The sequence below is a fragment of the Hylaeus anthracinus genome, unplaced genomic scaffold, assembly GCF_026225885.1.
Source record: "Hylaeus anthracinus isolate JK02 unplaced genomic scaffold, UHH_iyHylAnth1.0_haploid 2, whole genome shotgun sequence".
Classification (NCBI taxonomy): Eukaryota; Metazoa; Arthropoda; class Insecta; order Hymenoptera; family Colletidae; genus Hylaeus; species Hylaeus anthracinus.
This window is the reverse complement of record NW_026534838.1, coordinates 6,774,854-6,801,513: the sequence shown is the minus strand read 5'-3', so window position 1 is coordinate 6,801,513 and position 26,660 is coordinate 6,774,854. Positions and strand designations below refer to the sequence as shown.

General features: G+C 44.4%; 2 protein-coding genes across 5 annotated transcripts in view; both read right to left on the bottom strand.

The window, feature by feature from the left end:
• The window catches only part of LOC128892926 (uncharacterized), a 211,412-nt gene extending 191,009 nt beyond the window's left edge, over nucleotides 1-20,403 (bottom strand). For 3 of the 4 annotated variants that reach the window (XM_054153579.1, XM_054153582.1, XM_054153581.1), the window contains exon 1: nucleotides 808-1,318. The gene's annotated coding sequence lies outside the window, so the exon portion shown is untranslated. Of the gene's footprint in view, nucleotides 1-807; nucleotides 1,319-13,218; nucleotides 13,340-18,764; nucleotides 18,869-20,299 lie in introns of those variants that run through there. The other variant, XM_054153580.1, reaches the window with a different exon arrangement.
• A 4,801-nt stretch (nucleotides 20,404-25,204) lies between these two features.
• LOC128892929 (probable rRNA-processing protein EBP2 homolog) lies at nucleotides 25,205-26,493 on the bottom strand. The gene is made up of 3 exons (XM_054153586.1): nucleotides 26,331-26,493; nucleotides 26,170-26,256; nucleotides 25,205-26,091 (listed from the first exon to the last, which is right to left on the bottom strand). The coding sequence occupies exons 1-3, from the start codon at nucleotides 26,421-26,423 to the stop codon at nucleotides 25,297-25,299; spliced, it is 975 nt and encodes a 324-aa protein (XP_054009561.1). The 5' UTR covers nucleotides 26,424-26,493; the 3' UTR covers nucleotides 25,205-25,296.
• Nucleotides 26,494-26,660: the final 167 nt, after the last annotated feature.

Here is a 26,660-nt window from a genome sequence, read left to right as displayed (position 1 = left end):
CGTAAACAAATACCACAAGCCAAGAATCGTTGTCGCGAGTGCGAGGAACACGGGGACGCCGAGAAAATACAGAAATTGTGGACTGAGTTGCCCGAAACAAGCTCGAGTTACCCGGGATGCTATTCAACGCGGATGTTTGCGGTCAAAAACGTAGCGCAATGCAATCTTCCGAAATATGCTGTCGCGCTTGGGCTGCTTTTACGCGAGATTACACGATCCCGCCTCGCGGTTCTCTTTCTTCGCCGAGAGGAGGGTCGAACGAGAAGCGACTGGAGCTCTCCGAAAAAATTTCGGAGTCCACAATGGGAACGTTCAATCAGGCCACTTAATTTGCTCGGATTGATCGAGGAAACGGTGGATAGATCAACTCCAGTTCAAGGGTCTCCGCGAAGGTTAAAGTCAATCTACTAGATTAAGCGACGCGATTAAGAATGCTCCAATCTTGCCTCCATTGACTACGTTGCCACGCTTGAGAAGGTTGGGATCAACGTTTCAGGCTAACCGAAATGCAATTCTAGAAATTCTAAGCTGTTAGTCGCAGCTTGCATAGCCTACCTTGCGGTGTTATTAAATTCTTGTTCAACCTACGCCTTTGCCTAATTGCGGGAAATTTCAAACGACACTTAAACAAAGTTTACCGGTAGATAAGGCTCTCCGAGTTAACGCGAATAGAAGACACGATCGATTGGGTGGTATCGAGGATCCTGCCGCCAGTACGATGTCGACGGTGCTTTGGATCGATTCACCGAAACACTGATCTAACGTTCGTCACTGTAACGTCAACGATAACACCGATGTAGCACGTACCTCGTTCGTGGATGCCTCGCGAGCACGGTGTCGTTGCACCGCGGCCGGAAGCCGACGCCGAAAAGGAAACACCACGGCCTTCGAGGTAGGTCCTTTCACCGCGGGGATCGATGGTCACCAACAAACAAACAAAAAACCAGAACCGATGGAGGAATAGATCCGTGACACACAGCACAAGTTACGCGAGCAAGGGAGTATCCAATGATCCACCACGACAGTCCGCGATCGCGATCGCGAACGCGCGTAACCTTGGTATCGCACCACGTTTCAAAGTGTTTGTCCTGTGATTAGGTCAGCCGCGTTACATCTCGCCGGCGACACTATCCGCGCGGTTCGAAGCGACGAGGATTGAATCGCGGTTCGCCGATAACTGCCGATGACGCCGGGACGGCGACTCGGCAGGCAACGCGACCAACCCCACCGGCGGCGCAAGCGTACTACCCCAGACACACACCACCCCCCACCAATCACGGCTGTACAATGCTCGGGGAAAGGTAGTGTTCCCAACAAAGGCCGGAGTGCCTTTTCCGGCGCAGTTTTTCGAAAAGGGACGCATTCGAGAATGTATCAACGTAAAGGGGGAAGATTTAACGTTAATAATGAGTTACGATGCTCCTTTGTGCCGGCGACGACGCCGCCGGCTGAAATAGTGTTTGCCGTGTGTTCGACAGGGTGCGGCGACAAACATGCTAAACGTTTCACTGGATAATCCTTCCTTGACATCTAAATGTGTACGTCATCTACTTTCGATAAGAGGAACGAATTTTACGAGAAGATGAGACCGCGAACGACACAAAATAAAAAATTCCGTAGGTAAACGAAACGAACTGCATCACTGTCTAAAATTTACCTTCCTCCATCCTAGAATGCGTAAAATCTGGTTGATCACTTTCGGTTCGACTTCGTCGAAGGTCGAGGCCGAATCGGTATCGGTAAGTCGCGAGGCGAAATAATAGGAACGTATGCAGGCATTATCGGAGCAATTTTCCGTGGTCGGTGCGTTGAAGTATCGTTTCTAGATGTCGTTAAGTCGAGTTATCTGCACACGAATAATTCCACACTGGCGCCAGGCGGGGGTGCAGCACTCGGTGCACTACATTTCACTATCTCCATCATAGCTCGCTGCCGTACAAACACGCTGAGCGGGAAAAGCTCCGGTGTACACGATGTGTATACACACATACACCGGCGAGCATGGGTTGGGTATATCTTATGCAGCCGCTCCGTGGCCCGCCCACTATCTGGGATCGCTACTTATGGCTAGACACGATCTCCCGACGCTCCTCCATTTTTCTCCGGTAACCTTTATATCTCCTACTCTAATAAATTCTGATTTGGGTCATCGATGCGTCGATGCATTCACGGTTGCGCGTACGGTGAACGCGTTTTCGGAATGGAACTTCTGGACAAATACCGATATGTCTCTACCACCCTATTAACACGTTGACTGACAAATTACTCGTGAAAATTTATATCAGCCTGACACGTTGTTTCTATATAACTGGAACTTATTTTTGTTGAGTTTAAACTACATAGTACTTATCGTACTTATCAAAATTAATTTATTCGATTTGTTAGCGAAGAGTCCTGCCACCCATATATGGGTGACGTGGCAATCAACGTGTTGAAATCTGAGGATGCAAGGGACGAGGACATCCTAGTGTTCGCAGAGGGTAAGACAACTCGAAAATGAACTAGGAAATCTAAATATAAAATGAAAAATGGCCCGTCAATCTACAATGAAATATAAGCTAGGTGGTACGAGGTCATTGGCATCTAGTCGTTCCGGGTTGAATTTCCATTCGATAACGCAACGTTGCGTTATTTATTTATTTTACGCTGTTTCAGTTATTGCAAACAAATATCCAGCGAACTCAACGTACCCGCACAAAAGAATACGCAACGCTTTATACGTTTAAACCACTTTGTCTATTAATATGCATTCGGTGTATTATCGTAATGTATGAAATTTGAGTCGGGTATTAATCATATCCCAGAGCTTCCATAGTAATTCGCTGGTATGTACCTATGAAGCGCATTAAACGCCCCTAGTACAATAAATTCCTAATACAATCGGCGGCGTGTAACATGAACCAGTGAACCGATTAAAGTTCGTTGTATACGTGCAATATTCGCGAATTAGGACGGTTAAATGAGTGCCTCGTCAGCCTTTGCTTGATTATTAACTCGTCTAGAACGAACCGCTGGCGCGAGAGTGTGTGCAAACAGTATCGTAATATTTACGGAACGAGACTGACACCATCGCGACAATGATACGAAGGCAACGGTACCGACGAATGCTTTAATCTATAAAAATAAAAAGCGCGCGATACCGTTTGTAGCTCTGACAACTTTGGTAAATTTTATTCAACCCTTTCCGTCGCCATGAATGAAGCCACTAAAAGAAATTACGAGCGAGGAGCATGTTGTTTTAACATTTATATTGCTCTACGGTAATTGTCTTTTTAACTTTCGCACGGTAGCCGAGTTCACGACTCGGCGAAGGTCCAGGAAAGGACGCTGTGCAATTTCGCGAGCGGTTTGCGAGAGCACGAAACACGTTTAAACATTTCCCGAATGGCTGACTGCGAGAGTAGCGGGAACCACTTTAGGCCGGCCGTGCGCCGTCGGCGTCGTGACGCCCTCCAATGACATATGTCATTGCTTGTACCTGCGACGCGTACGTGTCGAACGTGAGAACGTGCGGGTATCGAAAAAAGTATATTGTCCCGCGCGAACTTCCTAACGGTGAACAAGTTTCTCACGTGTTCCCGCCAGCAGGTATTCTTGTCTCCGACTCAACGGTCTAAGATAACTCGCGCTCCGTGCAACTTTCAGGTCACATGCTAATACATCGACGTTTCGCCAAATAATTTTACGTGTCTGAAACGTTAATCGAACCGAGGCAAATTGAACAAAACAGCGCGACGGCAAGTCGAGTTTCAGGACTGATAAAATTACTTTCAAATTCCCGGGATCGCGTTGAACTCGAACCAAGCGGATTTCCATCAGGAATATATTTGTACTCGACCAAGCTATCGTGGTATAAATCAAGTAGCTCCATTCGAGCCGGATTTACCTCCCCAAACGAGAAGGCCTGGTAGGAAAAAACGACCGGAAAAAAATCGGAAGAGGGAGAAAGAGACGAAGCAGATGGGATCGATGGAATGACGACCCGTTTCCGCTCAAACGGATTTCCGCGGCATTATTTTCGCGATAGTCGCGAGCTGGTTAACTCGCCCATGTTCGCGGTAGAATGGAATGCATCCTCAAAGCGCAGAAACAAGCCTGCGGACAAGCGCAGCCAACTTCCTCCACTCGGCGCCCTCGCTGCGTCTCTTTTTCCCACCCTGTTCGGGACAAGCTGCTGATGGCAAACCTGCTCACACGACGAGCAAGAGGTGGCTCGCCGTAAATAGGAAATGGGAAAACGAAATGAACCGTGAATAATTATGTATTACTTTTAATGCTTCACGGTCCGCGAAAGGGAGATTCGGGGATACCGTGGCGGACAACTAAACAGGTTGGGAGTGATGTCGGAGTCAAAGGTGTTTCCTTCATTTTCCACGCGCTATCGTGTCGCCAGGATCAAACGATTCACCAGGGATTCGGTGCATAAAGATTTTTTCGCGGCTGAGCCGTACGATCCTTGTGTAAATTCTTCTGGAAAACGGTGCGCTTCGAAATGAGATGCCGCGTTGCTGTATCTCATTTTTTGCCGAGCTACAGAGTGGATCTACCGATATGGAGCTAGTCTACCGTACTCCGCAACGTGTAAGAGATGTCGTATCGTGTTCTATGATAGAGCCATCGTGGATATTTATATATTTTACTGTAAACTATTTATTTATATCTGAATGTATGGAAACGTGGAAGAGAATTCTAGAATAGAATGAATATAAAGACCCAAAGGGCAAACCTAATGCAACATATATTCGTCGCCTGTCGTAGACATTCCGCGGCACATTTATTATATTAGTAACTTGGGTGAATGCTTCTCGATGCAAATGAGTTAAGCACAATATGAACGCGAATGAGGACGTCGGTGTCGCACAATGGAGTCACGAGCAGCTACCAACGCGAAAGCAATTCATTTATCCGTTTTTCCGTAAAGGCAGCTCGGAGCCAAAGTTGCCAAGGAAAGAACCTCGAGGCACCCTTTGCTTGTTCTCACGGTGTTCGACAAACTATCACCAAAGAAGTTTTAAAGCTGACCGAAAGTACCGACATTGGCAGACGAATGACTAGCGACTTTTCTCCTCTGGCAAACTTCTCGGCTGCTATGCATGGGAGCCCTCCGCTAATAAAACGAAAAAGCCAACTCCCTGTTTTACTGGGATATCGGCGATGATCGAATTTCTCGTCGTACCTTTGATACGAACGGAATATTCAAGCTCGATAGTTATCAGTCAGGCTATGCCTATTCAATTCTCTGTGATTCCATTACGTCCGCAGGGATATTCATTTGCTTGCTTTGTCTGGATAAGAAAAATTCGAATAACAAACAGGAGATGGAGTGACGTTTGTCAACGAGATCACGAACTAATAATAAACGACTTGGAATGTTCAGGATCAGATTCCGAGAGAAATCGGAGAGCAGAGAAGGCCAAACGAGATTTAAAAAGTCGCCGCGTACTGACCCTACGCGACAATGCTCCTTGCCGTGGACAAATCGTCCGTGAAATGGAGAAATTCACGAGGAAACTGCGGAAAATCCACGCTTCGTATCCGGAATACCTTATGACTAGATCCTGTTAACATTCGGACGTAGACGAATACACTCGAACAATATCTAAACGCGCCCTTCACCCTCGTATGCATCCGTCTCGAAAATTTATTTAACATTACAATAAGAGTCTAACGATGTGTTTCTAATACCCACTCGGTTACCGTAAGATCTTAGCTCGTTGGAACGAAGTTTTGGAGTCAGATGCTATCCCGGCAGTTGTGCCAGCGACAAATCAAAGATAACATTCACCGCGAGCAATTCCAGACAAAATAAGAGAGGGGGAGACTTCAATGGCAAGACGGAATTCAACGTCCACGCGGAAATACGGAGAATTCAATTAAAAGCTCGTAAACGGCGTAGGATATCCCCGTAACGGAACTTTACAGGCACGCGGACCTGCGCACATTCAAAGAAACTGTACGCACGCAGGAACAAATTGCTTTTCTGCGCGCACACTTTGCGTGTGTCCGTTCATAAAACATGTATAATAAATACGGTTCCCGCGTCGCTGCGCTTGCGTGTATTCGAGACTGAACCGCGGTAGTGGGGAGCTTTTGGATCGATCCTTCAGCTTTATCTGTGCTGCTGGCCCGAGAGCAGAAGGTCCTTCATTTGTTCAGGCTGGTCATCTTTTGTAAATGAATGCGGGGCATCCACTAGCGGATGGGCTTTCTTACCCCGCTTACCCTTTGTTACAGAATCCAAAGCTCGTCAGAGTCTGAAACATACCTAAAACCGTGGCGATGCTTCGGAGCTACGCGCCTCGCTTTTGCGCGTTAAGGGGACTGGACAGACAAATTGCTTCAAAATTAAGCCTTCTGTGAGTAATAGTACCAAGGAAATGAAAGCGAGATCGGACGTGTCTTTTTACACGATCTTTGTACGCATCTGATAGACTCGGAAACAATGTTTAAGCCTGAATGCTTTCGTCACAAACGAGCAAATTAATTCTAATTCTTTCACATTCCTAATCCATCTCTTTTGCATCGAATCACCTTACGCCGTTTCAAAGGAAAAGGAATCAAAGATCGAACGAGAGACTGCGACGAACGAATATAATAAATCTCGATAGACTCTTGCAGAAGTACTCGCGATCAGACTCGAGTTATAGAAACGAGAGGTAACTGCTATTATCGCGCCCTTTATTAGTCACGTCCTGAACATCGGGTTCGCTAATTCACAGAGACGTTCAGCGCCGAAGAGAAAGTTTCAAAGAAGTTCCTCTAACAAGCTTCGCCTAGTGTTTCCTGATTTCTTGTTTCCGCGCATTTACAAAGCTTTCTCGTGAAAGAATATTACCGTTTCAGTGTCACACCCTCCGCCTTGAAGAAGTATGTAATATCAGCGAATCACGAACAATTTAACAACCTTTAAGTATATTGAAAAACGTCTCGATGAACCGGCATCATCGTTCTTTCTCGTGCTCGTCATTTGCGACTAAAATTGCGCGATCAATCGTTATTCATAGTAAACACAAGCTGCGAGTTATTAGTAAATTAATTATTTCGTTATGACGAGTGTGATCCATACTGATACTATAATAATAATAGTCAACGAAGGCACAATTGAATCGATCATACATATATTTAAATGCCTCTGAACGCAAAGGCTAGTTCGGCAACATTGATGATTTTACTCGAAATGGGAAGAAGTTGCCGCAGGGGAGTGGTATCGACACATTTTTCCAAGTTTAATAAGTTAATTTTTATCAGTAAAGAAGAAACAATCCGCGGGTATGCGTACACCACCTGTCAATCGATACAGCGAGAGTACCCTCATTCTGAAACGTCGAACACATAATGCAACACGACCGACAAAAGAGAGAGGGGACTTTCCGTGCATCCCAACAAGTTAGTTAAATTAAATGGGGAACTTCGGTATTTCATTACACAGGGGAAAAACGTGTATCCGCGCCATTTGCCGACAGCGTCCACGAATTATCCGCAAAAATAGTTAGATAAAATAACTGACCCAATTACGACGTATTGGACAGGCTGAAAATAATCCAGACGTCGTGTACGTGATACGTGGTCCGAATAAATCTACAGAGAGTAATTTTGATATTCGGACACTGAACAAATTTCACTCCGTCGCTTTCTAACCTTAAGGTAAGGGGATTTCTCCCCTAACCGAATCGACGCATCGGTACATTCATTGTTTAGCATAGCTGGCGCCGTACACCGCGGCCAGCAACAACCTAAAAGTAATAACCGGCACGGCGAAATGACAAATTCGCCGCAAATATTGCAGGGGACGTCGCGTGCATCGTAAATCTTCGTTATGGCAATAATGCAGCCCAGTATAACGATTTCCAGCACGGCTCGTAAGACGTGAAAGAGTTTCGCAGTTTGCGACCGTGGAAATTCATCTATTCGAAATAAAGGCTTTAATGACTGTTTCAACGGCGAAGAATCGTGCTATAGAAACAGTCAGATTTATGCGCGCCCGCATCGTAACCGTATGCAGGATGTACACGAGGTCGACCGGTTTTCTTTTAAATCCCTCGAAATTCCATTTTGTTTCGTACTCCTCAAACGTATAACGCGCCACTGGAGAGACAGAACTCCCTTTTGCTTTTTCTACCATTTTTATTTTGGAGTCTGGCGTTTTGAGGAAAGCCACCGTAAACTTTGCGCACCGACCACGGCGACGAGTTGCCCAAGTTGTTACGGGGAAGAAAGTTGTTTTGCGATAACCCTACATATAAATTGGCAACGATCTTAGCGGACGCGAGTTACTCTATCCGTAGAAGAGATTGCGAGTATCGGAGCTGAGTCTTACAACTTTGGACGATTGGTAGAAATTGGATTCGTTAAAAGTTAACACTCGAAGATTTGGATTCTTTCAAAGAATTACAGAATCAAAATTTGCGAAAAGAATAAGGATCGAGCAATTGAGTTGAATTTTCTAGCCAGGGGCACGGTATACAATCAGGCGGATGGAAATCTGAGCTACCAAAGGGACAGCCCTCCGCTGAAATGATCTCTGGGACATCGCTCCGCAGCCACTCTTGATTTGTTTTTGCTTTGTAAACTGGGATAAAGTCTTGGGAAAGCCACCTTTGCCTTTGGAAGAAAATTACTCAGGGATTATACCTCTTCGCCCCCCTTCTACGTCCCGATGCTTTCGCTAACGATAAGGGGTAAACGTGGAATGGTACCGACTGTACGGCTGAAAGTCGAAACCCTTGAAGATCCGTTCGTGTAGAACGTACACATACCGATTGTAAGCACATCTATCAATTATGCGCTATACACGCATGTACACAGAGCGATAGGGTACGGATCACGTATCGAATCGTGTGCAGTGGCAGCATTCAATCGCATACCACAGTCGCACCGATATGCCTGTGTAATCTATGCATTCTAGGATGGACACAAAGCAGACCGCATCTTTTCAGGGATAGAGGACGGTATCTCCCCGGCCAGCTGACAGACCGAGCTTCTCGTTTATTTCGCGCAGAACCTTTCGAGTATTTAGCTCACGAAGAAGCAACGAGAAGTCTCGACGGGAAACTGTCGCGCATTCATCGAAATTTAATACCGCTTTCCATTAACATCGAAACAATCCGATTCCATATTTTCCATTAAGGGTCGGCAGCCCTCCGCTCGCTACGCGTTAAATCATTATCTTCGGCCCGACTGCAATCTAATAACCAAAGTATTCGCGACAGTCGACGAAGTTCGTCGGAATTTCTTGCTACGCGCCGCCGTTAACCATTCAATTATTATCATAATTGTTCTTATTGCGCCGACGTCGTCGCACGGCAAAACAGATCCTTTCGCGAACTCGAATCTACGGCATTCCGAGCGACATCCTTTAAGGGAGAGGAGGCGGAAGGAGGGTTGCGACCAATTCCCGCGCTCAAACTTACATAACCGTGCTCAGACGCGGAACGTTTCGCGACAGTTTCTACACACAGACCCAGAGATACAGGCAACACCCTCTATACGCGAAAGGATACAGGAAAGTCTCCTTAAACGCACAAATTTCTCTACGATAAATGCTTATTCATAACAGGGTTAATGCTATTCAATTAAAATTTTTCGACTCGGATATCCTCCGAACCATAGGTTCGCTGCATCCCCAAACGCAAAAGAAGGACTCCCTTGATAAAACCCTCGAGCAGAACGAATTTTCGAGCCAAAAGGCCGGTCGGGCATCGCACGCAAGAGAAAAGTTCCGAAACAAACTCAATCTACTCTCATAAATAGTCTGCCGCGGTAGCTTCATCAAGACATCAACGCTTCGGTGAAGTCTGGCACAAAAGCTGTTATAACAAGATGATTAGAGCATATATGGAATGGCCGATGTATCGTATATAGAGCAGGCCGAGTCTGCTGGTCAGCGACTGTTGTTTTATTCAAGAAACTGAATATTGAAACGAAAGTCGATATCGCCCAGTCCGCTTTCAAGCGCAGAGCGGATGCGTCGGTATCCCGTTGCTTATATGAATACAAGCCGAATATCCGGAAACGTCTGGACGAATGGCCGCATCCGATCGTTTCGCGTGGCAAACAACCGGAGGAGGCGCAAATTACTCGGTTGTCTAATTGATCAGGCGTCTATCGACGGCGATTACCACGGCGTCGGCGTCGCGACCGTCACTCGGTGGCGTCTAATGGTCGACGAGCGACGTTATCGTTGGGAATTATGTCGCCCTGGAACGCGTCTCAAACGCTCAGTTTGTTCTAGACTGTTTGTTGTCGGCCGTTCCACGAACGACACATTAGTTTGTCGTCCTGGAAATTCCTTTCAATATTGATTCCCGGGACTACTATTCGCGTATGTAGATGTTGTTTGATGAGATATTAATGTCCTTCGGAGTAGACGGTCTCGTCTTGATAACGTTTAATGTAACTCGATCGCGCTTCCATCGACTCGGTCAATAGTTTCATTTTGATTACTGACGTAGTGTCGCGAGAGTGAAAGAGAGAAAGTGACGGTGGAAAGAACCCACGAGTTATCAGGCCCAGCGAGGTCCACGTGAGAAAAGAGAGTGCGAACGATCGATAGCAAACATGACCATATTTGGTTATATATGCGGCCGAAGACAGTTTGCGTGGTGGGAAAATGCAAGCAGTTAAAAAAGGATATTTTGACATTGACAATAAGTAACAAGTGAATCGCTCGGAGGGATAAAGTTCCATATAAAAATTTATTTTTGGATGACTTTCATTCAACTTGAAACGGTGAAAACGATCGTCAAAAATGAAGCGACATTTGACATTTTTTTCTTATCAAAACTGACTAATTTTTCACATCCCCGATAATTTTCAAATTGTTACAAAAACGTAATCGCGTGGAGTGATCAAAGGCTTCAAAATTAATTACCGTCGTTCGTGATTTTCGGTGAAACGCGAGTGCCGGCAGTATGCTCTGGCGATCCATCGCGTCGCGATGAGAGGATTAAAAGTGACCGGTAAAATCAAAAGGTCGCGGCGAAAGAGTAGTTTAAAACCCCGGCTTGGTCGCCGACGGTGTTCTGTCCAGAAAAGTGGATCAAGTTGTTTCTGTAAACGCGAGTTACACACGCGATGCAGATGGATAAACACGCGCGCGTTGTCCACCGTCTGTGGGTTTTGGCGCGCACGAGCGTGCACGAGGGAAGCGACTGTGGTGAACCAAATCCGGGGCTCATACAGAAGTGTTTAGACTTTAGGATGCACATGGGAACGTGCGAATCCGGGCGACGCGGTAACCTGTATTAGGGTCACGTGCAGATTTACCGAGGTGAGACCCTATCTTATGCATCCCACGTACACTCATCTCGGAATCAGAAACCCGTCATAAACGATGCAAGGGATATATCCTCTTTCGGAACGGTCAAACTTCAGCCCCGTGATATCTTGCGGCCGTACACTGGGAAAGTAGTTCGTCAGAACCGTGTCGAGTGGCCAGGCGACGCGAGAATTGACTGGCAAACATTCTGCCCGCGTTTCGCCAACGGATTTAAGGGGTTACAACAGCTCGGAGATGTACGATACCGGTGGTTCCTTGGAAAAATTTCGCCTCTTTGCGTTCGAGTATGCGTGGTTTCTAGAGTTCGATGTCGCTGGCATACGTGCTCTACATTTCAAACAAAGAGAATGCGCTACCCGAGACCATTACAAAATTTTGATTTTTATAGACCAATGCATGCTCTATTATACTAAATAATACATATTGAAATTGTTGGATTATGGGTGGAAGCAAAAATAAAATTATTAGCAGGCTTATCCCCCTGCACTTCCAAGAACTGTCTCTGCGAGAACTTCAAATAAAAACGAGATACATTTTTGTTATTGGATTAAATTCGATATTTCTATCCAATTGATCCAACCGAAATAATTGTAACATTTCTGTCTACGCAAAATGAAAAATAGGCGTCCACGATAGGAAAATATTATACAATATATGGAAAAAATAAAAGGGAAAAATATCGTTGGTCGGAAATAATACCCGGGAGAAATCGTACGTGAGGATATTGTGGAAGCCAGTTTAAAACCAAAATATAGTCCGGCATTGTAGAGGGAAAGAACAGTCAGAGATTAAGGGAAATGTAGTACTGTGAGTAAGTAGAATGTGGACAGCGCCGAGTAATTTTGCCTTACCGAGTCTGACCATGACGTCTGACCTAGTACGGCTTTTTCTACTAGGAGTGCCAGTGTACGTTTCGATGCGCGGATAAAAATTGCTTCGATTCGCGCGCATTCGATTAGAGCGAGACAAATATCCATTTGGAATTCGTTCCTGGCGAGGTTAAGTAAGCGGATACTTTAATTATATAACTTTAATTATATAATTCAGGAGAAGAAATATTTGCAAGTTTCAGGCAGATCGCGGACGATCCTTCGAGGCGTAATTCTAATTTCTAGGAATCGCCGTAATCGATTGCCGGATGGCCCACTGTCTCATAAAAATTATTCCGAGCAATTTGCATTTTTATTAAATGAATGGAGCCCATTTATCCGCCGTCGGATAGAACGTCCTTAAAGCCATATTCTCCGGCGGCAGCTGCGGGAGCTTTTGTCTTTTTCCAGCGGCGCGCGCGATCCAACTTCTCGAACTCTTTGATAAAGTGGTTACGCGATGCACCGGTGCAGCTCGAAACCCCGGTTATAAGTAACCGCGGCTCGCACTTACCATCGCGCAGCGCCGCACCAGTCTAAGCGCGATAAACAAAACGGGGGCGAGGGTGACGACGGTTCTCCTCGCTTAGCCGCGTTTTCGAGCCCCGCATACGCTTAATGTCAGCGCATTTGAAAATCGGGACAAGGGCGTAATTACGCGTTAAGAAGTCGCCGAAGAGCTTTCAAATTAAGCGAGCGGCAGCAATTTTCGGCGGCCTTTCGACGCGTGTACGAGAAACTGCTCCAAACGCGGGGGAGTCTGTTTACTCCTACCCCCGATCGCGTGTTTGTGAATACGCTGGAAGTGGAGCACCGGAGATGATCGATCGACGCCAATGATATATCATTGCCGCCTTCGTCTGTCTATTTTAACTCTATCATGCGACTACCCCGAGAATACTCTATTCCTAGTTATACTTATCAACGACACCGCCCTTTGTCGCTGCTGTACTGTCCAGATCTATCGATCAGGATTCTCAGTCTTTAGTCATTTAGAACAATATTAACATTACCTATAAGTATATATATAGTTTGAAGTAAAGAAGAGTTCTGAAATCTTTGGGGGTCTACCTGGGTGTCGATAGGAGTCGCAGCATTGTAAACAGGGCCGGTTCGGGGCAGGTTCTAAACAGCTATACTGAAGAACAACTGTCTCTCGTCGCGATTCCATTTCCATATTTCACGCTTCTTCCTAAAACACGCATAAATTGATTAGCGGTGATAGCTCATCTGCCCCGTAATATTTGCTCCACGCAGGAGTTGTTAAGTATGGAGGAAAAATATCGTAGGGAAAAAAGAAAGGGACCATCCGTCGGACACACGGTCAATGGTTTCGAGGCAGAACAAAATCGTAGACCGTATAAAGCCTTCGCGACTCGCCGCGCGCCGGCCCGGGGCAATAATCCTCGAATATGGCTACGTGCTCGTACCAGCGTACGTATGCATATATACCCGAGCATGAATATTTACTTGCTCGGCGCGCGCACGCGGGAAAATCGGCTATTTAACATTTGTTAAAATTATAACGTTCAACTTGGACGTGAATCCGAGCGGTCGTGTAATCGCAATGGCACCGTGTATAAATATATAATGGACGCGCGTACACGCAATTCATGCGTCAAGCCGATATTTCCGTATCGACGGCAATTTACCGACGTACGCGTGTCTGAAATTCAGTGATTGCACGTCGAACTGAATTTTCATCCCTCGCGGAAGGTTTAACCACCCGTCATCCTCCCGTCTACCTCTCTCTTTCCCCTTCCAACCCCCACGGTGTATATGCAGGTACAATAATGAAGTGGCTATGTAATTATGTAATGCAATACCATGGATTCTACCTAATTCGTACTCGCAGTACCGTGACGCGCGTCGCGTCATCGAATGTGAAATAATTTCAATAAATACTCGTATCTGAATCGCTCCTTGATAAGGGAGAGGGTGACGCTTTCGGCGAAGAATTCAATTGTTTTTCGCGCTTGCGAGGGGCGCCCGTGTAACGAGGCATACGGATGAAATGCGCGGGCGAGTGGATAGGGGCAAACATTTGCCAAACACTGAGGGGAGAATATGTTTCCCTGACGATGAACGATCGATGAAATTTTACGACACAGCTAGTCGCGTAATGAGAAATCATTTGGTTCGTGTTCTCACAAGTTCTCGATCCCGCCTAACATTCGTATACAAGTCATTCCCGATGAAACTCCAAACGTCCCGGCACGTCTAAGGCACGGGCCTGCTAGGTGTCCTTATCGACGAGTCCACTAGCAGGCCCTGGACGAAACTCACCCTTCCTTTTCTCCTCTCTCACGTTCTCCCTCCACATCTTCAATGACTTTCCGTGGTACGGTAGAACGAATGAAAAAGATCGCGAAGGACACGTGTAAACTTTACGTCTGACGGTGACTTTAAAATCGTATGATATAAAACCACCTGGATACGTGGAACGCCCACGAGACCAAGGATCCCGAGCTATTCCAGACCCAGGGGTTATCCCAGGCGACTTCACTTTCCTCTTTTCGATACGAGGAGTCACGTTAGAAATACAGGATACCCCAGACTGGTTTGATAAAAAATCATCGAGAACCCCACCGAAAAGAACATATCTCTGGTCCCATTTGCGATGACTTGAATAACTGAAGATTCAACCAATAATCGCATACGTTTGGAGCTCATTATGGAAAAAAACATTCATTGAAAATGATAAATAATTACACGATATTCGACGCAGCTGCTTTAATCAAATTAAATGACGATATACCGGACAAGCAAACCGGAACGATTTTTCAAATGCTCATAACTATGAGAGCTTTCAACCGATTTCGGTGAAACTTCGTGAGGAATTACGGATCTTCAAGTGTCTTCTGGGTGTGTGCAAAGTTGCATTGGCGAGGGTTGATGCGAAGGGGTTAATTCATCCCTCTAAAGGGGAGGGTGTAAAAAAACGCCTCTTTGAAACTGGCCAGGGATGACGGAAGGGGATGAAAAATTCAAAAAAACTTTTGGGGCGACTCTCCTTGATGCCCTCTACAAAATGCACAATTTTTGGTCGACGGTCTCGATTTTGGACTCAATGCATTCTCTGGACTCCCCTGATCCAGAAAATGCCATCACCCATACCGTGCTCCCCATAGACGCCCTTTGGGGGGAGGGTGGAGCAGCTTGAAAATTTTCAACCCCCTTCGTAAAAAAACACTTCCACGCATCGGAGGGCGATGAAATTCACCATGTTTGTTCTCGATACGTTAAGTACGATGAATGCCGGAAAGGTTCCGTTTCGAAAACTTTCCCCAGAGCTGATGGGAGAGGGACAGAGGTAGGGGTGGTCCACCCCCAAGTGTGAGGGTTGGAACGTTGTTTCGTTGGGTGGATTACATGTCCAACAGTCCAGGGCATCGGGGCGATACAGTTTTGATGTCTTTTTCCCACGTGAATGGCAATAAAATTCGAAAATTTCGTTTTTTGGGGAAAACCCACCCCCAACTGCAGGCCCATCTGCAGGGTGAACGAGCAACCTCACGTCAACGCCGTTCATGGTATCGGGTCCGCGAATGCTTTATTAACAGGTCCCCAAAAATTCAGATTTTTTTAATCACGCTTTCGTTGTCAAGTCGGAGGAGATTTGAAAGCCTAGTAAGTGGGTCGGACGGAGTCGGCATGCAGAAGCGCCTGGTGGGTAGGCAATCTGCCATTCTCCCGCTTTCCCTGCTTAGGCGTTTCTCACACGATCGTACCGCGCTCGTTTCGTGGCTTTCGCGGTCGATAATCGATCTACCGCTTGGCCAGTAGGAGGTACCCCTTCGCATCAACCCTCGCCCATGTAACTTTACACACGCCTAGAGGACACTACAAAACTACTCCTCACGGAGTTTAATTCCAATCGGTTGAAAACTTCCATGTTGTTGAACCGTTTAAACATTTGTCCGCTAAGTTTTGATCGTTAGTGTATATATGTATATTAGTTACTTTTCATAATTAGCAGTCAGACAGTTAATTAACAAATGCAATCGATGTGACAAGTTCCGCTGATCGCAACGCGTAGACTACAACTAAAATATCGCGTGCATCTATTTGAACATGTACCCTCGCATTACTATGAAAATATATTTTACTGTCGACCCTTTCTCCCCGTAAATCTTTTGAACGTTACAACCCTGTTTTTTATACTTGTCGTAATCTCGAGAAGTCACCTTTCTTCCACCCGTATACGACTTCGTTAATTATTACGTTTATACTCTTTTCGGATACCAAACGGAGAACAAAATAAAAATAGCCAGGAAAGCGTATTATTTCAGTACTGTTTGAATGTTGATCACCGGATTGAAATCTGTCAGAGTTTCCACCGAATCGTGGACAGTTAAGTACTGAAAAATACAGTAGACACGTGACGTATGAAAGAATGGATTCTGTGTGCATCATATCGGTGCTCGATGGATGCACTTGACACCTCTTCGGTCTGAGCACCGACTGTCGGCTCGCGTGTAAGCAACACTCGGTTTCCAGTTCCGCGCGAGGATAATGACACTGCAACGGCGGCGTGCAAGGAAATCCAGAGAGTTAATTAGGAAGTACCACCGGTATCAACCAGCGTGGTCGACCTTCTCTCTCAGAGGAGAACTGATGCAAGATGCACGAGTAGAGATCGAGACTGGGTGGCGGTCTTACCTACAAAGACCTTAATGTACACACTCGCAGACTTTAAAGACGAAAGTTAGTTACACGGACAGTGGGAGCTCAGAGACTCTGGAAATTTAGATACTCCCCGTTGCGCGATCCAAGAAATTTGCTCGATGGCTCCTTTCTAAGAGGATTCTGTTCCTTTACGGCTCCTGTCTTTAGCTTAATGAATCGGATTTAATTGATGAAACGACACGCGTAATTATTGATACAGCTCGAATTTGCGTTTGGGAATACTGAAACGAGAATCTAGGCGGCACGGCTCCTTCCAAGGGCCACGAATTTCCGCAAATAATCGTTTTGCTCATTGTTCCTGTCGGAACTCTCCAATTTTAAAAAGCTCGTCTCCCATTCTCTCGTCGGAGGAAATAACGCAATGGTACAGACAGTGTTTCGTGTAAAACAACAACTTTCCCAGTTACGATTGTACAATGCGTTCACTGTCGTATTGTATTGCTTCTACGATCTATAGCTAATCAAGTTTGTAAATTAGAACGAAAACTCATCCAAAAGAAACTTCAATTTTTTACGGATTTCTATTCTGAAATGAAAAATAAACTGCTTTAATTATACGTGCATAAGTGTCCTTACAAAGTTCGAGGTAAACATTAATTTATCTACTCGAGTCCCATCTGGTTCCGTATGTTCTGGCATTTGAAGATTTAAAACCACCAGAGACACACATTTTATGGCCACACCAGCGGAAGATTTTCCAATATCGAATTTGTCAAAGAAAAAGGAATCGTCGTTCCAGGTAATACAGACTTGGATTATATAAAAACGAGTTGTAAAAAGTGAGAGAAGTGAACATAAATCGGTGCGAAATCGTTCCCGACAAGTCGAGACACGCGTGGACCAAAGAAATTAATTAATTGCGTCACGTTATTCAATAAATTTGAATAGATGTTGTAGATCGAGTTCAAGTTTATCGCGCGTTGAGTATTTAAACAAAATTTGGTAGTCTTTTTAAGGACAGAAAACACACGAAAAGTAATACGAAATATGCACGAGTTCTAAATATGCAGGAGGAGTTCGATTTTAATTTTGCATGAAGGGTGGACCCTCGATAAGGGTGTAAAATAAAACTGTACTCCAGTGAATTCACGTTTAAAGTAAGTCACCCCGGGTTTATACAACATACAGGAATTCCGCAACTTTTACTCGTATGATCTTAAAAGGACAATTTCGTATATCAACCCGCCGCCCATTCGTGAGAAGTTTAGGCCCTTAGCTCTTCGACTTTTAACCCCTCGAACCCCTTAACGTTCCCCACCGGTCCCTGAAGGACCATACCCCAGAGGTGCGAGGGTGAATTTTTGGTCGGTACGTGCCGTCAAAAGTGAATCATCTAAGCATCGACGACAGACAGAGATGGACAAAATGATCTAGATTCAAAGTTTCAATAACAAACAAATTAAACAGTCTTATTTCTTTTTTCCGTCTAATTCACATTATCGAGAGGGGTGTTGAATCCGTAAAATTTCAAAACATTTAATTCATCGCAACAGATGATTAATGTTAACGAACAGTTCTTCTTATTCCAGACGGAATATCGGAGAATGTCTTACTCGCAAATTAATTCGCCATTAATTTGCAACGATGAGTCGAGAACAGACGGGGCATTTGCGTCAGAATCTAATATTTGTCTCAGGACGAAGCTGGAAACGTTACTCTACGTCGACATTTTCACAAGTAGGTTATCGTAAACAGGTCACGATAAATATGTTATTCGTTCATGCAATAGAAATACCTTCTTCTGTCGACCGAGTCTAAAATGCCAAATGAATTAAAACATACACTCCAATTAAGGGATGTTATTCTCGTGAGCAGGTCGGGCTGTCTAGACAACGATATCGATGACACATAAGCGTCACACTAACTGCTGAGAATCTCGTGTTCCCGATCTGCGATTACCAAATATCGGGTATTGTCTTTATACATACCAGGCGGCTTGAAGAAAAATCAATGCTGCTGGAGCTCGACTCTATCATGCATCTGTGTGTCCGAGTGCGGGGTCCATACCAGCAAGATTTTTAAGACAATGTTCCTAAAACAACGAGACTGTATTTAGAAAAGTTATATTTACAAGCACGTACGTCTTCTTTAAAATAGTTACTTCGGGAAGCAACAATTTTGTAGTTATTCGAGCAGTTATTAGAATTAATGTTATAAATTGTACGGTTAAATTCAGACCCAGGGAAATGATTAAATTTCGTTGACGGTTAAAATTCAGATATTTTGATACAGTTTTCGACTGTACATTCGAGCAAAATGAAACGTGTTAAAGTGGATACGAGATAGTCGAGAAAGCAATATTTTACGAATATTGGAAAGTTTTGTCGGGAAATGCCACTCGACTTTAGTGTCCGCGAAACAAAAACTTTCAACGAGAACTCGACAATGTGCCTCGCAATTCGTTTCCACGAGATTTATCGATTCGACGCCCAGTTTTTAATATCATTATTGTTTACAATGGTCACGTACAAGTGTGGCAAACGTTCGAGTGTCTTTTAAATGCTTCGAACTTTACTTACAAATTTCAAAAGCTTCCACTATCATGTAATAACCGCGAACCCCTACGAATGTTTTGAATTTGCGTTAGCAGCTGCCGCGTCGATACGCGCGCAGCACTGCTTTGAAGTTCGGCCACATAGGTTTTAGTTTCGCAGCTGTCAGCCGCATGAATTGAAGCATCATAAAACATATAATCGAGGTGAGTTCGATACGACTATTGTTCGACGCATAAAATACTGCTTATATTATTTGCGAGTGAATTTAGTGACAAATTTTAACTGCCAATCGATTTAATCGAACATCGAGAATCATTCGTTCTGGAACTCTAAACGCGTTTTTAACCTGGTAACGTATCCACGAAGGAAACTCATGTTCTCAGAAATGGTATAATGAGATTTCCAGCAAACACGTATATCTGTCTAGAGGGCGAAACGGTCGGTTAATAACCAGGAAAGCGTCCCTATTCCTTTCCCTCTTTCAGGCGGATACGTTTCAAGTATTTACCCGGCGCGCTAATAAGAAGGGCCGAAGGAAGGAAAAAAAACGATTAATATCGAGTTTATTAACGAAAGGACTATCCAACAGAATCTTTTTCCCAGACCTGACTACCAGGGCGGAAGCGATTGTACAATTCCAGCTCTGAGGTGCATCCTCGTTCTCACCGTTCATTTCTTTCGAGGCATCTTCCTATTGATATTTGACTTCTTTTATTACGCGTCCTTTGACGATCCCGAAGCCCGGCTAGCGACTCGATTACGCCGCAAGAATAAAACGCGAAGGTGATATTACGCTTGGTAATTCCGCGCGAAACGAGCAGACGTGAAAATTTATCCTGTCTGGACCTAACGCGGACGAATCGATGAATCCCGTGCTGATTGCGAACATTCTCGGACTTTCGCTCCATTTCCCACTTCGATCCCCCAGACACATCAGAATGTGTCTTTTAAGAAAGCTGTTGTCTTACCTCGAATTCTTTAGCCCTTTCGGTACGGAGGAGCTAACTGCTGTTATAAATTCGTGATACAAGGAAGTTTTCCACTAAACTTATTTCCATACTTCTTATCATCGTCTTACATGACCTCTGCATTATTTTAATACTGTTTGCAGTATCTCTTGCACCTCATCTATTGGGGCCCGCTGGCCCTCCTCTAGCTCGGGTAGCTCGGGGTTGCTAAGCCCGTACTGTAGCTGTGATTATACATAGCTACAGCCCCTGAGGGCAGCAGTACCGAAAGGGTTAAAATCAATTCGCAACGATCGAGATGACCCACGATCGAGTCGAATTTAAGAGTTCATCGCTTGTCAGGGATAAAGTGATTTGGTAAACCGTGCTCAAAGGGTATTCTTGGCATATTGCACACATCCGTAGAAACGAATCGCATAAAAATGTCAGGCCGCTTCTCTCAGGAAACAGTCGAGTGGTTCTGTTCCTGCTCCCTGACAAATACGTGCTCGTGGATAGGTCGCGTCATATTCAGAGAAAATAAAGCGTACAGAGTTCGCCGCGTATCGCTTATTGGTATGCCAGTGACACGCGAGTCCAATTTCGTTACCGACGTCTGCGAATCGCTGAATATCATCTGCTCCATTGAAATTCTGGTATAGCTATGAGACGGGATATCGCATTTGTCTCCCTGACTGCATTACCTAAACGATCGCGTTTTGGTAGCCCTTGTTCTACCACGCGAACGTGACTGCGTGTCGATTATTCCATACTGTTTTTCGACCAAATCCATCCCCGTGCCACCCTTCCTCGGGTTACTAATTGATAATAAATATGTTACTTCCAGCGTTCTCTGTTATGCTAGTTTTGAAAAATTCATCGATATCCAGGACCTGCTTGAATGTCACGAACAATGAATTTGCTTCGAACTCGAGTTAATATTAGGATGAATCGAAAGTTTTTCCCGAGTTTTCTTCTTTCTTTCTACGGCTTGATTCTGTAGCTTTTGAATTGTTCTTTCGTGTAGTGCACAGACTACTACTAATTAAATTTAGTACTTTAATGTACCAATTCACGAGTAAGTATCGTGAACGGTTGAACATTTATTTCCATGCCTGAAAGATTTCGTCAAATCCATTTTCCGAATGGCTTCCGTTACAGTGAGATAAAGTCAATCACTTTGAACGGGAATATCTGAAAAATGTTTCGCATCCTTCATAACTTTGCCTCCCACCGTCCAACTATTATCATGCTAAAATCCAAGAATTTCGATTTAGTTGTACCATTCCTAATCGATCGACGTTCCACTCATATTTTGTTTGAAAATAGATTTCTTTTCGAATAACTTTTCCATTATATCTGTGATAAAGAATTGCGAGTTAATAATGTAATTCCTCGAAAACCAACGAATAAGGTCTTATCGATAATGGAAGAGTTATCTCAAAATGGATTATTTTTAACATCCTCCATTCTTTAATATTTCACCTTCAAACTTTATGATTTCAGTTTCTCGACGAACAATGTAACATTTTCGGTAGTACTTATTTTTGTAACCCCGTCATTTTCGCGAATCCAATTCAGATTTATTTTCTTCACCGTCTCACCTTGAGAATTAATTGCTCCAGTTCCACGGTGAAAGGTCCTCTCACTCATACGTGTATGGGTAACACGGCGGTCAGCGTTTTAAAGAGTAACAGAATCTTCAAAGCTGTCGGATCGACCGCTATGTTCTAATTATTTAGCATGTCCCGGAAGTGGTTGCATCGATCTATCAAACACGTGATCGATTAATATCCTCGTTTCTCCGTAACACAAAGGAAAGCCCTGTGATCTACTATGCGTTCTAAATAATTGAGATGGATACTTCATCGTTGTCTCGTGTCAGGTTTCCATTAACACATTGTCACCGATACAGGCAGTCCGTGCAACCGACATGGAGTTTTGCGAAATTTGAAATCGGTAGAATCGCCCGAAGGCAATAGCGAAACAAATTTCACCCATTAGCAGCCGGCGCAGCATACATGTCACGCCGCGGTTGTCATCAATACAAATATCTGCGCGAGATATCCGTCCATACCCCTGCCGACTGGTTACGCTTTGCAGTCCCACGCGTGGAAAAAGCTCGAATACGTGCTGCAGGCCCATCGAGGGACATCATTTTCACACGGCAAGTTATTTTCGAGTAACCAGCCAACCCTCTTTTCTTCCTTATTTCTTCGCCAAACGAACGTTTCAAAGATCGTTCAGGTATTATTACGAATACGCGACGACAAGCCCTGGAAAATACCTAGCTCGCCTTTGCGAATCTTCGCTCCGGCTTTGCTCAGTTGAGCACGGGATGCCCATTTCTCTGTTGAAATTGAGCTAAAAGTAAGAGGTAGCAGTCGCACTTTCTCCCATCTTTTTCGCTAGGTTCGCAACCCCCGATACACGATTTCCCAAACGACTGTTCCGAGAAGCATAAAATGCCGCGGGAGCCTACGTCGGCACGTGTCTACGTTAGGCTCCAGCAAATAATACAATCGTCCATAGACGAGATAGTTAGCCGTTGGTTACTTCTGTGTATTCCCCTTCGCTTGGCGTGTACCATAAAGCTCACGGTAAATCGACTGCGAGCCGTGGAGCAACGTCGGACTCTCGTATTGCACGTACGTGGAAAAGTAGGGTTGAGGGTGGAATGGTGTGCGCGGGGGTGGGTGGAGACCGGGGTCAGAGGATGGGAAACCATTATTGAAATGCAGTAAATGGCCGTGAGTTTCAATTGCCCCTGGGTGCTTCCACTATGCCGTAGGAAAGAGAGGCGCCCCCTTGCCTCTCTGGCTCTCCCACCCCCGCGTCAAGCCCCGTGAAACCACCCTTCCACAGATGGAAGGGAATTACGAGAATTTGCAATGATTCGCTCCCTGTCGGCACACGAAAACACACGGCAGCATCCACTGTCAAGGTCTATGAGCTGCTCCACTTCGACGGGTAGACCATTAACATCCACTAATAACGACCCTGATGCCTCTGATGCGCGAAGCGTCTTCCTTCCTCTGCTGCTAGGAAGTTTCACTGTCTTCCTTGATACTTCACCCATGTACTCGAACTCGCGTAAACGTCCGTAGCTACAATTTTTCTCGTAATATTCAAACACAACGCGCGTCGATATTATCGGAATTCAATCCTACGATTATCCCCAATTAGAGACATCGCTAACTTTGCCATTATTCCAGGAATTTTCGAACGAAACGATTATGCACCGTGTACTGTTTGTATCATCATAACGTTTATTTGGTTGAAATAATACCGAGTGTTGCGTAATTCGCCGACATAACGAATGCATACCTTTCTGGGGATTCTGGGGATTCTGGGGATCTGGCCGTATTGAAAATTAAAGCCACAGTTTGTAATTACTGGTGTACCAAAGGTAGCGTGAATTATTGATCTTAACGCAATCTCTGCATTTTAGGAAAACTGGTGTAATTCTTTCAACGACAAACAATATTTCTTCTTCGATCGTCTCGTCTCGTCGCGAGCAGAGATAGAAATTCTACTTGACGAAGGGGTGGTGGTGGTGAAGGAAGCATGGTCGATGGAAACACGTGCACGATCTCACACCGAGTCCTAACGGTCACGTAATTGGTGAAACGGTACAGGATAAAAATGTGGAAAACGCGAGTCCGTGGTTCCCTCCAAAACAGCTGTTACCTGAAGAGCAGATTCCCAGGGCTCTCATGTCCGCGTCAGACAGAACAGAGGACAATGCGAGAGCACTCCTCTATTTAAATACAATAACCCGAGGCTATTGTAAAAAAATTTATACACCCACGTGCACGTGGTTGCACACGAATAGGGAGGCTTTATACGTGCAACACGATCAATGGTGTTTCCACTCGCCAAATAACAAGTATGTATGTATACTCGCAACCCAATCACGCGTGTTATCCCATATTGTGCTGACCATTCGTCCAAGCGATCCTCTTCGAGGATCCATCGCATCCATGGTTACGCGTACACTTGGATATGCATCCCAAAAAGGGATGGAACCGGGTTCTTTAAAAATAATTATCTAAAATTATCCTGACATCCAAGACACGATATTGAAATTAGATAGGGAAGGTGGAAATCACCTTATTAACGTGTCAAATATGGTTAAAAATAACCCGAATAAGGTCACGTTTGGACTCGTTTCGAAAAGAACGACCTCGCCAATCTATCGACGATAATCTCACAAAGATAAAATACGAATTCCAATTTTTGTTAGTGCACAAAGTTCGATCCGGCGAGGGATATGGATCGCCTGCGACCACTGACTGCGCGAGTCGATGGAAAACAAAGATAAGGCTGAATAATTATTAACAGTACACACGATTCACCACCGATTACAGAAAGATAGGAGCTTGTGCACACGCATTTCAATGTGAATGCCAGTGTGGGAGTACGTGTAATATATGGTGTAATCGCAGTCCTATGCATGTAACAAGCCGTGTAGGAGCGGATTATCTAATGGACGACACATGTTAAGTATACCTGCAGTATCGGCACTACGGAGAGACTATTCCGATTTACACATCCACGTCCTCGTCGAGTATCCTCACTCGATTTATAATGCTTAAATACGTATTTGTGCTTTTTCTTATGATTTTTTTGGGGTAGTTTCACCGCCTGAATATGAAAACGGGCTGATGTAAAGAAAAGTCGTGTACAATATTATTCGATATTTTACACGCGTGTGTGTAACCAAGTGTTATCATTAATGCCCTGAATAGAATAAACTGTGATCAATGCCGCGGCTGTTGATTATTATAGTTTTGAATATAGTTGCGTATGCGTAAAAATTCTTTTGTTGAGACCGTTTGCAATTGTTCGTTAGTGACGTCAAGCGAAGAGATCCGAGGATTATTTTGACAAAAAGTGAGGAATAACAAGGAAAATATTACTTCATTAATTACGTAAACAATTTATTTTACCGATGCTCGAACGCCAGAATCATTTGGTTGTCCAAAACGAGTTATATCAGCTCCATAAAGGAACATCTATTGCCGTCTCCTTTTCGCTTTCATTTGCACCCGACGACCTTTTCCTAATCTCTGGTTTGGTTTTCCACCTTTTTTCTTTAATTCTTTTCCCGGCTTCGACGGCCTCCTGTACTCCGAAACATCCGCGGAACTCGTTCTTGTATTTTTCTTGTTACCACGTTTTTTACCGCCGAAACCAAATTTAGAATCCTTCATCTTTCGTTTCGCGGCAACCTTTGGATCTACACTCTTTTTCTGAGACTTCTTTTTGTCGTCTAAGAAATCAAGATCGTGTCTTATACCTTTACGGTATTTCTTAACTTCCTCTAACATTTTTCTCTTTTCTGCGTGCTTCTTCAAAATTGCTTCTATTTGCATTTGCTTCCCTACTTTCCTCTGTTGTCTAAGTTGCCTGATCTTTTCTGATCTCTGTGCTATAGTTTGCTTTTTCATGAGATTTTCTCTGACTTTTTGCATATGAGCATCAGTCTTTGCCATTTCAGCAAAGTAATCATCTGGCCTAGTTGTTGGGATTCCAAGCTTTTTCAATCTGACAATACCATCCATGACAGCTCCTTGGGCTTGCCGGTGAAACATTGTCTCCCTACGAAAATCATTTAGAACAGGATCCTCTGAGGGATCGTATTGGGGTAACTTTTTATTTCCCTTCAACTGCTTTGAGCGTCTCACTTCCTGCTCTTGCATTTGCAATGCTAACTCTGGTGCTAAAGGTGCTGGCATATTAATCATATCTAATCTTTCCACCCAAGGTAAATCTAATTTAATAACCTCTAATTTTTGCTTCATAAGACTCTGAAAAAGATTTCGTCGCTCTTATACTACTTCCTCGGAAAATCAGTATCGCGATACTCGACATTTTATGATACTTACTACGCAATTCCTGTGTACTTTGTTCGTTTTCTCGATTACTTTGTTAAGACCTGGTTTTAATAATCCCTTTGTAAAAGCTTCCTGTAACTACACGTGAAAAAAAGAGAGGTTAGAAAGAGGGTTATCCCTGAATACCTTAAAACGTAAATGGTGATACTTACTTCTCCGTCTGAACTATTGTACTCCGAATCGGACTCGGACTCTGACGACACTGGCACTTTTTTACCTCTTTTCATTGCTTTTTTCACCTTCATTTTTACAATAAATTTAGGAAACACTCAAGTTCTCCGCACAGGGAATTGGCGGTAAATACAAATTATTTTGGACATCTAGCCCCACCTGTTGGGATTGTTGGGAACCCTTCGATATACTCCACTACTACACTTCACTTAAATGATAAGCAATTCATAATCATAAATAATTTATTCTTTATTTATAACTCCTTATCAATCTTGCAGTTAAAACATATCGGTGATTACTAATAAACCTGA

Bases quoted from the DNA above. Each gene is read 5' to 3' on its own strand.
- LOC128892929 (XM_054153586.1), bottom strand. From the start codon at position 26,423: ATGAAGGTGAAAAAAGCAATGAAAAGAGGTAAAAAAGTGCCAGTGTCG. The intron at 26,257-26,330 runs GTAAGTATCACC...TTTCACGTGTAG, and splicing joins ACAATAGTTCAGACGGAGAA to TTACAGGAAGCTTTTACAAA. The intron at 26,092-26,169 runs GTAAGTATCATA...AATCTTTTTCAG, and splicing joins AAGTACACAGGAATTGCGTA to AGTCTTATGAAGCAAAAATT.